Source organism: Panthera leo, chromosome B2, assembly GCF_018350215.1.
Source record: "Panthera leo isolate Ple1 chromosome B2, P.leo_Ple1_pat1.1, whole genome shotgun sequence".
Classification (NCBI taxonomy): domain Eukaryota; kingdom Metazoa; phylum Chordata; class Mammalia; order Carnivora; family Felidae; genus Panthera; species Panthera leo.
In genome coordinates, this window is record NC_056683.1 from 133,704,950 (window position 1) to 133,723,236 (window position 18,287).

The following is an 18,287-nucleotide window of genomic DNA, read 5'->3' on the forward strand; positions in this document are numbered from 1 at the left end:
GGCCCTATAGTCTTCGGGTTTTTTTTTTCTCTACTGGCATTGGATGACCAACTATAGATGTTTATGTTATTGGGGGCCAGCAATATAAAAAGGACCCCCATTCAGGGCCCCAGCAAGAGGGTCTTTACCACCACCCCTCAGAGAGAGTAGAGTCTGGGATCCTAAAAAAGTCTGTCCCCACATAGTCCTGACTCTGTGGTGACTTTGGACATGTCTGTAAGGAAAAACAATCTTTATTTTGCTGTTGAAATGAAAAGGTCAGAGGTTGATTTTTGTTTGTTTTCCCTTCCGATCATTTTACCGCTCAAAACCAATGCCTACTTTGAGGAAGTCTTCTGCAGTTATGAAAATACTTAAGGGGAGCCTTTGCCACTCCCTAAAAGTAAATAAGAAAAATGAAAAAAAAAATTCAAAAACATCCCGAAACCACAGCTTCTCTTTGCCAAAGCGTATCGATTAATTAAAGAACAGGAACAGCAAACCCTGACTTGGTCAGCACTATCATTCCAAAAAGGCAACTGAACCACAAAGCTAAACACTGGAAATTATAGACCCCAGTGGGAGATGAAAATTCCCAGATGTAAGGGTAAGCTGTTTCCTGCTGAGGACCCAGCATTCATGGGCCTCTTGGGAGTTTTTGATTAAGAACATCCGGATATGGCCTTTGTTCCCACTTGGCTATATCTGCACCTGAAAGGCACAGCCAAGCCTTTTTCGGTCTGACAACACCCTCCTCCTTCTGTTGGTTTCTTTCATTCCTTCAACAACATGTGTGGAGGGTGCTGCATTCCCCTAGGTGCTGAGCTGTGGAAATATAAAGATACATGGGGGGCCACCCTTCTCCAGGGCACTCTCAGCATAACAAGCTCCATTAGAACAGCTAGATGAAATGGTGGGGATGTTGGGGGGGGAAACATCCAGGGGAAATGTTTTCAGAAATTTCATAGTGCCTCAGAGGCCTCCTAAAAGTTTTCCATCTTTTGGTTGAAACACACACACACACACACACACACACACACACACACACACACACACACCTTACTCTCAGACCTTCACACACAGCAGATCTTCATGATCAAATAGTCAAACAGTCGTTATGAGAGACCCAGCTCCATGCAGAGTATCGGAGACAAGCACATTAGGCTTGGTCTCTCCATGAGGGATTTCTGACCAAGGAAAGAAAATGTTGACACGATGCAACAAACCAGAATGAAATGCCCTATTAGCTCCCATCATGAGCAAGCCCGTGAGAAGAGATTCTCCCCCATGACCACGAGCTCCATTTGGCCATAAACAATGTGAGAGGTCAAGAGCCTGGGCTCAGTCGCCAGACTGTCCAGATCCAACTTCTGGCTTCTCCACTTACAGCCATGTGAACTTGAACAAGTGACTAAATTCCAAGGTCACATCTGTAAAATGGTGATAATAGGAGAGCCTGCCTCACTGGGGTTTTTGTAAGGATCAAGTGCATGTTCAAATTCTCAAGTTCTTTGCACTGAGAAAGCTCTCTCAAAAATGCATAGTGATGCAGCTAATGATGATGGTAAAGTCCCATTCGTTGCTTATATCTCCCATGCCTGGTGCAGAAAAGTTATTCAGTCAACATTGGCAGAAAAAAAAGGAAGACAACATTGGACACATGAACGAGGCCTAATTGAAGCCTTCATTTTGACATAGAGCACTTGCTTCCTGGGTTCATGAAACCCAGAATTTTAAATCCTTTAAAGCAGAAGCATAAAACTCCATTTTTTTTTTTTATAGCAGCCAAGGAAGTAACATAAAAGAATCAACTAGCATTTGGGGTCTGGAACAAAATGGAGAGCACTGACCTCTCTGGGCGGGTTGGGGGGGGAGTGGGAGGGGGAGGAGGGGTGCACAGCCACACTCAGCCACACTCAGCTCCAGAAGAATCTTGCCTCACTTTGAGAGAAGCCAGAAATCCAGATTTCCATGTGAAATACACCAAGTCTTAACAACAACTAAGTCAATTTCTAAAAAAAAAAAAATAACTCGCGGGCCAAATCACACAGCCTGCCAGTCAGATCCCGGGCTGCCTTCTTGCTGGGCCTGCCCTAATGGAAGGAGCCCTGAATTTGTCTCCTCCTTCTGAACTGTTCACCAGTGGGGGCCAGAGACATGAGCCCCTTGAAGTCATCTCTCAGTTCCCACTAGTTTCAAAGGCCACTCGTAGGGTAGGTCTTCACTTCCTGTGGTTACGTTCTACAGTATGTGCCCTCCTGACGAGGGCAACTTCACTTCCCAAAGGATGCTAATAATAAGTGTAGATTCTTACAGCATGATTGTTTGGTGGCTGAAATAAGAAGAGTCTCCAAAAATTCCTAACAACTTCCTCTAGAACTGCTATTAGGGCAATCTGGAGAGAGACTGATTCCACAGTTCACGTAGCTTTGTTTGGTTTGGAGGGAAAGTCTGGCATTTTACAAAAATGTGGAACACTTAGCAATGAAATGACTTTTCCATAGCACTGATTATTGGACAGCAAGACACATAACCATATGTCTTTGAAATGTGATTTTAGAAATTCTCGACTAACTATACAGGGCAAACTTCCCTCTAGTCTTTCCATGTGAAGGTGATAATTTTCTACAGGCTCATGAAAGCTTCACTGGTTATGGCCCGGTACTTAGTGGAAACCTCAACACAAATAGGAGGTCCGGGCTCAGGTTCCAGCTCAGTCACTTACTCACTAGCAGTGAGACCCTGGGTAAGTCATTTAATCTCCCAGAGCTTTTATCTCCCCATCTGCAGAATGGGGGTCAGAGCGCCCCATAGGGTGGTTGAAAATATTTTTAAAAACAACATGCGTATGGGCGTAATCCAAACCTCTAATAGGTGCTCATGTCAGTGTTGGTTGAATCTGAACCTGTTTCTTCTCTCACAAAGCAGGGCTCTTAATTTCTGACCAGGACACCATCCTCTGGCAGTGTCATTAACCTTCCTTTTGAATTTGGCAGCTTTGTGGAAAACAAAAGGGGAAAAGGAAAGCTGCGATCATTTTACATAAACATTTGGGTTAGCATCCACAGTATTATGAAAACTAAGGGTAGAGGGTTGGATGACACCACCAGAGAGTAAGGAAGGAGGAGGGGGAAAGGCTGGACCAGCACCCGGGAGCACTGGCATTTCAAGGACGGGCAGGGTAAGAGGTCTGGGTCTGGGGAACTGAGAGGGAGTGATCAGAAGGAGAGTGGATGACCATGGTGCTCATTCAGTGTAGCTCTTCCTATAACAATACACCGGAAGGGATCAGGCTTAGCTGCGACTGTCATCATCTCTTGCCAAATCAATTCATTAATGATGCGGATAGACCCCGGTTCTTTTCACTTGTGCTTAAGTGACACTGTGTCAGTTCCGACAGACGGCTGCCTACTCTGCCCACCCACCCACTCGCCCATCCTCGGCAATAGAGGAAAGCATACAGGGAAGAGAGTCGGTTGGGATGAGCCAGGAGTAGCTTTACAACAGTTGGCCCAGTTACCTAATCCTAACCAAAGAAGGGAATGTGTAGCTCCATCACATACTATCGTTTTGTTAAAAGCTTCAAAATTTTACTGGCTTGATGTTAATCACCCTTAATAGCAAGTCAACATTTTGCATCCAACTCATCTTGAAGACCAGTCTAGGAAATTTCCTTGTTCTAGAATAAAAAATCAATGGATACTTTTCTTGGATGGCTTTGTGGTCAGCGATTATACTTGCCGTGTGTTATTTTTAGGAAAATTCCAGAAGCCCATATACCCTCCCTGTCTTCCTGAGCATGAGCTTTAATCAGGTTTTCAGGCGGGCTAAGAACCTCTACCCTGGAGCATATTCCCTGATCAAGCCCAAGTTGAGTACCTGGGGTGTGCCATTTTTCTCTGTCACCCAGGAAACTCATGGCTGCGTATGTTCAAAGGACGTTACTGAAAATGATGCTAATTTCATTGCAGTTTTTTCTTATGAAAATTCATACCAGGCATTTCTCTATGGTTTATAACCAGGAATGGATGTGACTAGACTGTTTTAAATGAAGAGCAGTTCAGTGTTAAATCCTTTGTTGGTTGTTGGAAAGTTTAGGGCCAAACTCTCAACCCACCTCCTGCACAAGTACTTAGTACTTCGTAACATTCATCTTATGTCCCTCGATATTGGGGTTTGGGGAACTAGTAAATAACAGCCATGTCTCCCTGCCTGGGTTTTAAACTCATTGAGAAATAGACGCTGGAGACAGATAGGTGGAGATGAAAATGTCAGCTTCTTTACCAAATCACTTGAATGGGTATATTACATGAATGCAGCCTAGATGTGCAGAGAAGTGGGCTGGTCATATTCCATCCTGGCTTAGACAGACTTGCCCACCAAGTCCCAGGCACGGCTGGAAGCCCTCACTTCCTCTGCAGGAAGGTGTGAAGTCTCTGCAGACAGACCCACTCTCTCCAGAGGGAATGGCATCTCAACTCCTTCCCCCAAATGCACAATCAGAGAAACCCCTCTGGCCCTGGTACCTGAAAGAGAGACTGGGGCAAGAGGCAAGAGCAGTACTCTAGGGAGATCCTTCCAGATCGGGAGGTGGAAGCCATTATCCCCAGTGTTGACCTTCCTAGCCTCACACTCCCTTTGCCCAGTTTCCTTAATTGTTTCACTAATTGCAGCATATATGTTTTTGTAAAGTTCTTTATATTCTTTTTGGACCAGGTTGGGCCAAATAAGTTAATTAAAGAGTTTATTTTACAATCACAGGAATCCTAATACTTTTTATGGTATGAAATAGCAAAATGCTACACAATTTAGAGTGCTTTGAGAGGAAGGGATTGTAGGAGTCTGGAAACGACGGAGTTATGTTTTTTGTGCCTTTCAGTGTTAACTGAAAACTCTTGGTGCCTTGTCTGTCTTTAGTACCAATTTTTTTTGTCTTTTTTTACATTTATTTATTTTTGAGAGACAGAGAGAGAGAGAGAGAGCATGAGCGGGGGTAGGGCAGAGAAAGAGGGAGACACAGAATCCGAAGCAGGACCTGGGCTCTGAGCCATCAACACAGAGCCCGATATGGGACTCGAACCCACAAACCGTGAGATCATGACCTGAACCAGAGTCGGACGCCTAACTGACTGAGCCTCCCAGGCGCCCCTAATTCCAATTTTTTAAACTCTGTGTTTTAAAAACCCAAAGGGATACGCCTATTAATATGTCTCTCCTCAGATTAGCTATAGCCGATATCTGCAAAGAAGAGAGACATTATAAAATGTTCTATCATAAACCCATTTTAGAAGAGACTATGCCAAATTCTTTTTTTTTTTTTATTTTTTTTTTAACATTTATTTATTTTTGAGATAGAGAGAGACAGAGCATGAACGGGGGAGGGTCAGAGAGAGGGAGACACAGAATCCGAAACAGGCTCCAGGCTCTGAGCTGTCAGCACAGAGCCCGACGCGGGGCTCGAACTCACGGACCGCGAGATCGTGACCTGAGCCGAAGTCGGCTGCCCAACCGACTGAGCCACCCAGGCGCCCCTATGCCAAATTCTTTAACAAAAATTCTAGAACTCATACGTCCAAATGTGTATTACACCTTTCAAAAGACTCAACTGGAAAAGCAACACCCTTATTTCAATTAGGCCATTACTGTTCCAAGAATTTCTTCATTAGAATTGCTATTGGAGGCTTCAGAAAGTATCTCAAATACTCTTAAAAAATGACGGGGCCTTTGTCCTGTCAGGTGAATCCAGGTTTAGCACCAGCCATTTGGAGATCTGTTCGGTGAGTAATATACCTATTCAACTTTGGTGACAAAAGTTTTAGTTCGTAAGATGATAAAAGAAAATATCCTGGGAAATTTTCATGATCTTGGGTTTGGCAGTGCTTTTTTTGGTATAACAGTACAGGTAACAAAAGAAAAAAATAGATATATCGGTCTTCATTAAATCAAAACCCTTTATTCATCAAAGATAACTATCAACAGAGTGAAGAGAGCCTAAGGTGGGGGAGAAAATATTTGCAAATCATATGCCTGATATATATGCAGAATATCTAGAGCATATAAAGAACTACAACTCAACAACAAAAATTTTAATCCAATTTCAAAATAGGCAAAGGACTTGAATAGACATTTCTTCAAAGAAAATCTACAAATAGCCAACGAGCACATAAAAAGATGCTCCGCGTCATTAGTCATTAGTGAAATGAAAATCAAAACCACGAGATACCAATTCACACTTACTGAGATGACTATAATGTTTTTAATTAAAATAACAATTATAGAAAAGGATCTGGGGAAATTGGAGCCTTCGTACGTTGCCAGCAGGCGTGCAAAGTGGTTCAGTCACAGAGGAAGACAGCTTGGTGGTTCTTCAAAGAGTTAAACATAGAAATACCATAAGCCTTCAATCCCACTCTTGGTATATGCCCAAAAGAACTGAAATCAGGGACACAAACAAATACTTGTATACAAACGTTCACAGCAGCCCTCTTCACTGTAGTCAAAAAGTAGAAACAACCCAAGTGTCCATCAATGAGTAGATGGAGAAACAGATTGTGGTATATCCATACAATGGAGTACTATTCATTTATTCATATACTGACATGTATACAATATGGATGAACCTTGAAAATAGGATTCTATGTGAAAAAACCAGACATAAAAGGACCATGTTATTATATGGCTCCGTTTATATGAGATACCTGAAAAAGGCAAATTCATTGACAGAAAGTAGATTGGAGGTCACCTGGGGAAGGGAGTACAGAGTTTCTGTTTGGAGCAATAAGAAAATTTGGGGAATAGTGGTAATGGTTGCACAACATTATGAATGTAATTAATGCCACTTAAATGTACACTTTAAAAGGGTTAAAATTTGGGGGCACCTGTGGGGCTCAGTTGGTTGAATGTCTTTGGCTCAGGTCATGATCTCATGATTTGTGAGTTTGAGCCCCACATTGGGCTCGCGGCTGTCAGCGCAAAGCCCACTTCAGATCCTCTGTCCCTCTCTCTCTCTCTGCCCCTCCCCTGCTCACACATTCTCTCTCTCTCTCTCAAAAATAAATAAAACAGAACAAAAAAAGCTTAAAATTTTATGATGCACGTAACATTTTTTGTTAAGCATTCCATGTAAATATATAACACATTGTGTTTTTAGTCATTAATATAAAACTAAGCAGATTTTAGTTATAATTTACCATATTTTAAAAAGCCTTCACAATTTATAACAGTTAACATTGTGTTTAAGAAATCTGGCAATTCTCCCTTTATTTTTCTTAACAAATGCCCTGTTGAAATAATGAACTGCGAATAGCTTTTATATCTAGTTAAACTATCAATAATACATAGCAATATTTTAAAAGAAAAATCAAGATGATTGGCAAGTGGTGAGAGCTTTTTCCTGTGCTTCTTCCTGAAAGGAAAGCCCTTGGTGTGTGTAACAGGAAATAAAAAAGGAAAAATGGGTCAATTTTGCTGCTCAAAGGAATGTATAATTTGTAGTTCATTGAATTGTGGTCAAATTACATAGTTGGCATCCCATGCAAAGAATGTCAGGTAGTTTATGTTTAGTCAACTAATGTTGATATTAACACCTAGGTTAAGGTGAAATCTTTCTAAATATTGTTGGGCACCCTTTTCCCCTTCCATTCTTTGCACGCTGAGTTTCCTTCCATAGGAGCTGCCGGTATTACGTACATAATGCAGAGTACATCATTACTCCTTTTGCGCAAAAGCATTACAGGTGAGAGCTCATATGCAACTCTGGTTCTCTTCCAGAGCATAGGAAACTTGGAAATATGACTGTGACCGTGAAGAAGACTGTCCCCTCCCCCGAGGCCGTGCAGATTCTCTACCAGCGAATGAGATACGAGTATGAGTTCTACCACTACGTCAAAGAGCAGTTCCACCTGCTGAAACGCAAGTTTGGACTGAAGTCCCACGTCAGCAGGCCCCCTCTGAGACCCCAGTTCTTTATTCCAACTCCACTGGAAACCGAGGAGCCGATCGATGATGAGGAACAAGATGACGAGAAGTGGCTAGAAGATATTTATAAGAGGTGATGCCAGCACTGTGTTGCCTCCACTGGCTTTATCTCCCTTTTCCAGAAAGTTTTTTGTTGGGGGAAGAAAAATCCTTAAGGGACTAAATTAATGCTCAGTTGCATTAAAAAGAACGAAACATTCCCACATGTTGGGGTCATTGGGAGATGCCCGGTTTTGCGGGTCTTTCTTGTTTAACTGTATTCTGGGTCTTCCTGGTTCCCCGGATCCTTCCCAGGTACACTAGATGGCGCCATCACAGGGCAGTTCATCATAACATAGCTTTTTCCCTCTAGTATAATGAGAGGAGGGGGAGAAATACAGCCCATAGCCCAATAATTTATCATTTGTAAAATGACTTGTAAAGATATTACCTCAGTGGTAGGAAACACCCAGACTTACATAATTCGGTAGAAATACAAAACCACTTCAGACACCAGGGAATCTACTCGAGAAGTGTCTAAGAGGGGAAGGTAAGACTGATAAGGACCTCAAAAGGGAGGATGCCCCTGGATGAGTGGTTTCCACCCACAATGGTAGAATTCTGCCTCTGGTCCATCTCAGGGGACACTTTTGCCAACAGCAGCATACTTCTCTCTGAAATGGCAAGTCAGCTTGTGCCACACCCCCAACCAGTCCAGAGCCTTGAGTACCTTCCAAGGTCAAGGTGCAGGGCAAGCTCCATTGAGACCCTCCGTTTCCAAGCACCATTCTGACGGATCTAAAAGTAGCATAGCAGGGGAAAGAATTTGTTTGCTGTGTAAGGAAAAGTGTAGGCACGAACATCTCTGGAGGTCATGTGACATCAGAAAATTGGTTCTTTGTACCCACATGGCATCTCTCTCCCCAGCATCGTTTTCACTGGAGACCCAGGAACCAGTTTAGCTCTGGCATTGGACTCCTGTGGCAGAAGTTCTAAGCCTGGCCACAGACAATGCATAGTCTAACCCCTGGCCAAGCTGGGTCCCACCATAATGGCATCTTTCACCTTCTGGTCCCTTGAAGGGTACCTGGTTTTGGTCCAAAGGGGTACTGAGTTCTACTCAGGCAGCGGTGAAACTCCAACCCCCTTTCTTATGGAAGCAGCTCTTTCCTGAGAACCCCTATTAAGACATTAAGACAAGAAGCAAGAGCTTCTGGTAAGAGACTGCCTGACCAGCTTTATGAGCAGGCGTCTGCCCCCAGAGTGGTGCATAGCTGTGGGGCAGTTCCATTGCTTGAAATGTCTCCTCTCCCCATTCCTCTCCTGTCATCTGCCCCCAACTCATGACCCCGTGGGTCTTTGGATGCTGAAATGTTTTCATCTTTAACTGCTCCCCCCCGCTCTGGATATGCATATATTTCTGGGTGGATAACATACAGCCAGCTGAGAAGCAGGGGTGCGGGGGGTGGTGGCAGACGGGATACATGTGACAGATTTTGTCTCCTTCATGTTTTCTCCCCTAGAGCCAGCCCTTCAAGAGCACTAGCAGAGTGTGAGTTGGGAATACTTAATAGTAAATAAGACTGACTTTACACAAGCTACACATTTTCTACTTTTCAGAAACCAACAAGTCTCTCTAGAGTTTTTTCTTCGTTCACTAAAATTGGACAGTAGCCAAGATATAAAGCAAGTCATTTGGAACCTGTCGAGTGTGCACTAAAGCTACTTTATCATGAGATGTATTAAGAAGGCTCCACCCCACAGGAGTCCAGTGAAGGCTGGGACCACAGAGGCACAAAGTCCAGCATTTGGCCACTGGTGGGCCTCCTTTCTGCCTCAGAGAACTGGGGCAGAGACGTGATTAAGAAAAATGTTCTTAGAAGAGGAAATATCCTTTGTCCTGTGTAGAGAGACCAGGGCCCTACCATTAGGCATACCTTAAAAAGCAACCCAGAGAACAGCTGTCCTATTAAAAACAAAAAGTAAGAGCAGCGCCCGGTACGTTGTGAGTCATGTCTATGAAACTGCATATAAAGAATGATAATTAGTTTACACACTGTGCAGGCTCGCTCTCTGAAAATAAAATGGAACTGGCTTAGTGATCTCTGCTTTCGTCAGAACATCGGGACCCATTGGTCATTTGCAAAATGCATCGTCCTAGTGCAAGTTCACACGAGCACTTCCAGCTGTGTGTTCAAAGGCCTTTACTGTCAGCAGTGATCATTATATCATGCCAACAAGAGATGCTGACCTATTCACTTGCAGGGCCTTAATGCCGTTTTGCCCCAACAAAGAGTCTCTACGTCCTAAAAGTCAAGGCACTTCATCCATTTATTGGCACACAGGACAGGATTTCTTTGGCCCCGAGCCCAACGCAGTTTGTACTTCATGAAATATATTGTACATTTTACATAGTTTAATTTAAAAAAAAATACATTTTAAGCTGGTTGATCTTTGACTGCCTTATTTATTATAACCTTTCAGCACATTCCAAGGTTTTAGTTACTCAGGAAGGAGTTAATTAAAATGATTTTATTTTGGTCTGATGGATGTTTTTTAAAAGGAAAATTATTATTATGAACCTTCAGCCTACTCTTCTTGAGTGCCGTAAAAGTGCTTGTAAATCCTTTTTTTTTTTTTTAAGAAGAAGAAGGAAGAAAAAAATGGTGTTGGACATTGATGGAAATTCAAAAATATATATGGAACTGAAACATTAGCTTAGCTAAAATAAAAGCAATCTGTGTTTGAGATGAAGTGTTCCTTAACTTATTCATCATCCATATAAATAAATGAATATAAATAAGTTGCAATTTTTTTCCCCATTCTGTTCATAGCTGGAAATAAAAGTGCCTGCAGTTTTTCCCGGCGCCCTCTGCCTTTTTAATCGGCCAAACTTCTTCCTTCAAGCTGTGATTTTTAGAAAGACGGGTTTTCTTTTAATCTATAAACTCTATTCGTGTTATCATTGGGTGACACCACAAAGCTGGCTGAGAAAATGAGCGAGGCATTCATTCCTCTAGTTGTGTGGACACGATGCTGAGCACCTGACCTTGCCTCCACGTGCACTGCTTGGTCTGGTGTCCGGGGTTTGGTCAGAACCCTTCACACCACGCCTCTTAGCATGTACTCTGATCTCTTTCTCAGACACACAGAGCCTCAAAAAGCTGGGTGATTCTCCCCTCCCAAGCGAGCAGTTTTGATCCAGAAACACTCTGCCTGAGAAATTTCACAGCCACCTCAAAAGGGACTTGCAGAGAGCCAGGGGGTCCCCTGCTTTCTAGCAATTGGGCACCCCATGCCAACTCCTGTGGCTATTTTGTAAAAGGAAAGAACCAGAGTCTTGGTACTAAGGGAAAGAAAAATCTATTTTGGTGATAACGTGCTTTACTTTAAGTAAGAGCCTGAGTTTTAAACAACAAGTGACCAATGGTTACCTTTTTTTTTTTTTTTTATCATTTAATTTGTTCTGTAACTTGGTCACATGATGTTTGACTCCAAGTGACCTTTAAAGACAGAAGTATTGAACAAAACCCGGACTACACCCCATCTGGAGTTGCGTGTTTGGTCCAAAGTTCTTCAGAAATGTGCTGTCACCTACAGGTTCATCCAGCGAACTATTCGGCTTTAAATGAAACGTGTAGATAATGGTAGTATTTCTCAGAAGGCAGACTGATGATCCATAAGCATTCAGAACAATTGTTCTATGGGTCGAAATTATGAAATTCTCTTCAAGTAAAAGTAAAGAGGGTTTATTTTACTAAATTTCCTTCATGTCTGGTGATGAAGAAAACATTTTTTTTTAAGTATTTTAAATATCCTAGGAAAGACAAGACTGCTTTAGGCTAAAACCAATATTAAGAGTCTGTTAAAAAAAACAAAAAAAAAAAACAACCCATAGAACATCTTTCACAGCTCAGAAAACTCACTGTGATATAGAGCTCAGAGTGTTTGCGCCATAGATGGACTGGCCTACACAACGGAAATTTATTTTCTCACACTTCTGGAGGCTAGACGTTTGAGGTCACAATGTCAGCAGCATCGGTTTCTTCCGAGGCCCGTGTCTTTCTTGTACCTGGGCATCTTCTCCCTCTGTCTTCACATGGTCTCACCTCTGTGCACACTCATTTATGTCCAAATTCTTTTTTTTTTTTTTTTAAATCTTTGTTTATTTTTGAGAGAGAGAGAAACAGAGCATGAGTGGGGGAGGGACAGAGAATGAGGGAGACACAGAATCCAGATCAGGCTCCAGGCTCTGAGCTGTCAGCACAGAGCCCGACGCGGGGCTCGAACTCATGAACCGCGAGATTGTGACCTGAGCTGAAGTGGAACACTTAACCCACTGAGCCACCCAGGCGCCCCCAAATTCTTCCTTTAATAAGGACACCACTCGTATTGGATTAGGGCCCATGCTGATGGCCTCATGTTAACTTGATTACCCCTGTAGAGACCCTGTCTCCAAATACAGCCACATTCTGAGGTACTGGTTGTTAGGACTTCAGCATATGAATTTTGTAGGGGACACAGTTCTTCTTACAGCACCCAGACTACAGCAGAGAAGTTAGAGCAGAGGAACTGGTCTCCAACTAGGAGAGAAGCAAGCCTAAACTCACAGAACCCTCGAACTGCCATGGGGCTGGGCGGCCATCTAGCCCTTGTCCTTTTTTTATACGTAAGGAATTGAAAGTCCAGAAACGGGTTCCTGGGTGGCTCAGTCGGTTAAGTGTCCGACTTCGGCTCAGGTCACAATCTCACAGTTCGTGGGTTCAAGCCCCGCATCGGGCTCTGTGCTGACAGCTCGGAGTCTGGAGCCTGCTTTGGATTCTGTGTCTCCCTCTCTGCCCCCTCCCCAGCTCATTCTCTCTCTCTCTCTCTCTCTCTCTCTTAGAAAATAAATCAACATTAAAAAAAATTTAGAACAAGGCAAAAAAAAAAAAAAAAAAAAAACCTCCAGAAATATACAAGATTCAAATACACCACATGCTAAGTTTTGCCGTTGAGGGTTCAATGAATTTTTGGATACTGAACAAATCAGAACGATGATACCGCCAAAGTCCCTCTACCGACCTAAATCTGGAATGGAAACGATAAGGCACATTCAACCACCCCCAGTGCCACCCGCCACACTGAAGCCATCTCTCCCTGCAGCTCGCCCGGCTGTGGGGCCTGTGGGACCCCCTTCCACAGAGGGAGACCCTAACTAAGCACTAAGTCCTCCGGGACAGATGTCAAAATAAACCTGTTCCCTCTGAGATTTTTCTCTCTACTCAAAGGACAAAGAGGGCTTCTTATTTCTGGATTTGAGCTCCATTTTGCCCACCGCAGATTAGAGAGTTGTATTTTTCCTAAAGGTAAAATGAAGATTCATGTTCTGCTTCCTCTAAGGAGCTTCAGAAGGACCTGCCTCAAAAACTAAAGTCAAATACAGCTCGTAAAACTAGTTGAAGTCGAGTGCAGACATGCCTCTGGAAAACCCGAGCTAGAGAGTAACCAGGCCCTGAACGCTCCCAGGCCTCTTCCCTCGCTGACTGCTTCACTCACTGGAGAATTCCTTTCTGCGTAGGGCAGGCTTGGCTCACGGCGCCCGGCACCGCCGATTCCCAAGGAACACCCTGGCCCACAGATGTTCATGGGTCACAGAATTGTGAACTGACCACTGGTGCACTTTGGATTTCAACGTGTAAACATGGGGATTCCCTTTAAAAAAAAAAAAAAAAAAGGGAAGAGAAAAAAAAAGGAAGGGAAAGAAAAATCACCGTGCAGAGGAAAAATGTGAGCTAAGTTTTTCCTTTGGAATCTTGGCGTGTGAGTTTAGCTATCTTCAATCTGGCTTTCGCCAGACACTGTATGCTTTGAGCAGGCATGGAGCAATCTGCCTTACGCTGTGCTGCCAGAACATTCAGACTTGACCTGTAACACGCCTCCTATTCCAGTCGTGAGCAGAGACAGCCGGGAGGTCGGCCACGCAGGACGCAGCACGCTGACTGTGTGGTGCAGCTAGAGAAGCGGCTAGAACCAGGAAACAGGGCTGTTGACTGACTCGGGCAAGCGCTGTCGACCAGCAAAGTCCCTGAAATCACGTCCCAGCTGCTCGACTTCATCAGGCGCTTTACTAAATCACTTGACCTCTCCATGCGTGAAGTCCACCCAGCTGGAAAATAGGAGGTCCACTGAAGCCCAAGAGTTGCTTCTGGAATGGACTTTGTCCCACCCTCCACCCCCATCTGCTAAGAGACTAAGAGCCACAATCCATTGGGGGCTGATGAATGTTTGTTTTCTCCACGAAACGCTGCGTCCTCAACAAGAGAACCTACAATTACACATCATTGTAGGTCCGTTGATGCCCCCGAAACCCTCATGACTGAACGTGTTGTCACCCAACGTACCAATGAGTCCATGGACAGCAGCACTTCTGAAGTGTGAATGGAGCCAATAGGAATAGGCACATTCTCGTGGACATGAGTCAGTATTCTTGTCATGTGCCATCATCCAAGACAAGCCACTGTATGGACTTCCAGTTTTCTCTAACACTCCCTTTGAGAAGAGTCTGTCGAGCTGTGACTTATCGGAATCCCCTCAAACTCACCGCTTCCGCTAAATACAGGCACCTTCTAACTTCCTCAAAGCACCCTGTGTCTCTGTGATCCTGTTTGTAATAAAGAGCCTAAAACGTCCACATCAATTAGTACAGGTAGTGCACAAGAAAAGTTGTATTAAAAGTGGAAAACCCCATAGGATGGGGCACTGTGCTTTTTGCAGTCTTTCGCGTTCTCACGATGGCATCAGTGCTATGACGTTTTGGGAGAAGTCTGGTAATGATTGCGTGGGCTGGCGATGCATTCGCCACGGTCGGTCCTTCTGACCCCATTGTAGGACTGCCACTCTCGGACTCTGAATCTGTTGCGTTACTAATGTTTCGCTGGTCACAAACTTCTTTATAGCCACCCTATTGGCTGCTTGTATCAAATACCATTTCCTTTCCTCCTCTGGCTTACTTTCCTATTCGTTCTCCATCTTTGACTGAAAGTTAATGAAATTCTCATCCAGGGCGTATTCGTTCCCAGAAGATAATTCACAAACCAGGTGTGTGGGATAGGCATGAAAAAAAAAATCATGGTGTTAGACAATTTGGGAAATGCGTTAGCTCTAAGTATCACACGGTGGGGTTTTAAGAGCACACTAAGGGTTTAGAAGAATACTGAAGTTTTAAAAAGTCAGTTTCTCTTTGTTTAACCCCACATGTCTCAAAACGACTTATCATGAAAGCCTAACTAAGACCCGTTAGGGGCGCCTGGGTGGCTCAGTCGGTTGACCGTCCGACTTTAGCTCAGGTCATAATCTCGCGGTTCGTGAGTTCGAGCCCCGCGTCGGGCTCTGTGGTGACAGCTCAGAGCCTGGAGCCTGCTTCAGATTCTGTGTCTCCCTCTCTCTCTGCCCTTCCCCCTGATCGTGCTCTCTCTGTCTCTCAAAAATAAATAAACATTAAAAAAAATTTTTTTTAATTTTTTTTAATGTTTATTTATTTTTGAGACAGAGAGAGACAGAACATGAACGGGGGAGGGTCAGAGAGAGGGAGACACAGAATCTGAAACAGGCTCCAGGCTCTGAGCTGTCAGCACAGAGCCCGACGCGGGGCTCAAACTCACAGACCGTGAAATCATGACCTCAGCCGAAGTCGGCTGCTTAACCGACTGAGCCACCCAGGCGCCCCTAAAAAAAATTTTTTTTTAAAGTAAGACCCATTGTGGAACTAGTGTTCTTGGGAGATTACACTTTAAGAAACATTGCTTTAATATGTCATTTTTTTCCCCATTGGAAGAGTTACTTTCCTTCCACTATGGTTCGATCTTTGGTCTTCCCAGTGGTCTCTGTGTCCTGCTTGAGGAAAATATATTTACAGATGCCTAACGGTTTGATAAATAGAAGGCAGGGGCCGATAAAATATGTAGTAAAATAATTAACAAGGAACCGTCTTTAATTTTTGCTTATGCTCCTTAATTACATCCCCTACTTCATGAGAAAGTGGCAACTCTTTTTAAAGCAATTTTTACATACTTTTAAATATTTCTTGGATGCCTCGAATCAATTCTGTCCTTCCACGGAGATCGGTGCTCAAATCAGTTTGGATACAGAACACCTGCCTCATTTCGTCTCCGATCTGTGGTTGGTTGTGCAGTAGGGAGGAAACGGTGGCAAAATGGAGATCTCAAGTTGTTCAGGTAAGGCTGGCGGCTGGAGAGAAGAATACTGGCTCCTGAGCTTGAGCTCAGCTTTTGCACACTGGGGTACCTGTGTTGTTCAGTACACTAGGGGGAGCCGGAGCCATAACAATTTACTCAGGAAGTCCCAACGTCTTTCCTAGCCTGATTTCTCTCCCACACCTGCTTATTTTCCTCCCATGCTTTAGAGGAGTGTGGCCCAGAAGGAAGTCACGGTTAGTGTATTTAAAACACAACGTGCACATTGGGGCACCTGGGTGGCTCAGTCGGTTAAGGGGCAAACTTCGGCTCAGGTCACCATCTCGCCATGCGTGAGTTCAAATCCCGCATCAGGCTCTGTGCTGACAGCTCAGAGCCTGGAGCCTGCTTTGGATTCCGTGTCTCCCTCTCTGTTCCCCAGCCCCCCTCGTTTTCTCTCTCTCTCTCTCTCTCTCTCTTGCAAAAATAAATACATTAAAAATTAAAAAAAAAAATCACGCAATGTTCACACTGTCCGTCGATTCATAGGGTATTATCTTTCCCAAGCCGTGTGCCATGCTTTCATGTTGTTGCCCTTGTTTTGAAATTACGATAGTGTTTTTTAAATTGGTCTTCATCAGATCACCCTTCCTGAGTGCGTTGTATAATTACAGCACGATTGAAGTTCCCATTCGGTAATCAAGAGTTGCGTCACGCGGTCATCATAACCCTCAAGCAATAAACACCACCACCGCAGCCGTAGCGGTGAGGACGAGGTGGGTACAATGAAGCAAAACAAGGATGTAGGAAGAAGAATCCCATATCGCTCCATCAGCAAGGCAGTGCAAACTAGGCAAAGATTCAGATAAACCTCAGTTCAGATATGCTTAACGTACAAAAACTTATTGCCACGCGCAGGAGCTGAATACGGAGGTGAGAGGTGGGTGAAGACTTGAACGAGGAGGTTTCATGTGGAATTTGTCCCCCTCCGGGGACAGTGGATTTTGTATAAAGAATACAGGGCCGATCTAAAGCACAAAGGAAAGCTGACCTTTCAGTAGGCCTACAAGAACAGTATTGTACCCTGTTTGTACGATAGGAAATAAAGACCCCCACGGAGGTTAAATAACGCGCCTGTGGTAGCCCAGTAAGTGACAAGGCCGGGATGCATATCCGAGAAGGCCGGATAAAACTGAGCCTGACTGCCAAGGATTTGGGAAGAAATTTTTATCTTATGCTGAGAATGGTGAGGAGCCCTTAGTCCTTTCAGAATAGAAAAGAAACACGAGGAAATCGTTTTTCTTTTTCTAAGTCCATTGGCAGGTGAGCAGACTATTCTCCCTTTGCCCTCCCAGAGCTCTCCTCCTTTCACTACCCTTCTTCGCAGGCTCCGTCTCCTGAGACACTGAGCCCTGCCTGTGAATTATGTCACCCGGGCTCCCTGCCTACCGCCTCTTAGCTGGCTTTGGCCGGTGGGTGGCACACAGAAGATGGGGAACATCTGGATGGAATTCTGCCTCTGACTGTATAATGGGTGAAGGAATGCTGGGCAAAACCCTCGTTAGTCATCACCATGTGTGCCCGGGGCGTGGACGGGGGCTGGGGAAGAGACTGGAGAAGAAGGACAGGAGACAGAACTTAAAGATGGCCCCAGGAATGATTTCAACCAATGGAAAATAGTGCCCGCTACAAAGGTCCTCCGTGAATGTTTGAGTTGAATGGACCCAAAGGAGCCAAGGGAAAATATAGCATTAACTCAGGTATTTCCAGCTGGATACAGATACAAGTGATATAAATGACAGAGTGAGAGAGCGATGGAGAGGGCTGCCCTAGCAGGCAGAGGGGTTCCATTTGAGATGTGTGGGTGTGTTGAGGCCAGCGAGCCTGGTCATCCCTTCCTGGATTTCACTGTCCTCGGAGGCAGGGTTCCTAACGGGCATTACATCGATCCCCTCATCCCTCTGTGTGGCCACAAGAAGCTGGGACTGGGTCCCAATTTCCCCCCAGTTGACATCAGCATACTATCATACAAATCTAGTCATATTTTAGATGCGCCATTATATGAGAAAAAGGTTGGGAAGGCCATTTGTAGTTGACTACCCAGAATACACAGAGCTTCCGGTTTTGATATTTTTTCTTAAAACAAGTCTTTTCCTTCAAGCCTGCGGTTTCTTTTCT

General features: G+C 44.2%; 1 protein-coding gene across 2 annotated transcripts in view; it reads left to right on the forward strand.

Annotated features, from left to right (window-relative positions):
* UST (uronyl 2-sulfotransferase) overlaps positions 1–10,570 on the forward strand; it is a 303,266-nt gene extending 292,696 nt beyond the window's left edge. For both annotated transcript variants that reach the window (XM_042940047.1, XM_042940048.1), the window contains one exon: positions 7,750–10,570. In XM_042940047.1, coding sequence (XP_042795981.1) covers positions 7,750–8,033 — 284 coding nt within the window. In that variant the 3' untranslated portion in view covers positions 8,034–10,570. The remainder of the gene's footprint in view (positions 1–7,749) is intronic.
* The last annotated feature ends 7,717 nt before the right edge of the window (positions 10,571–18,287 follow it).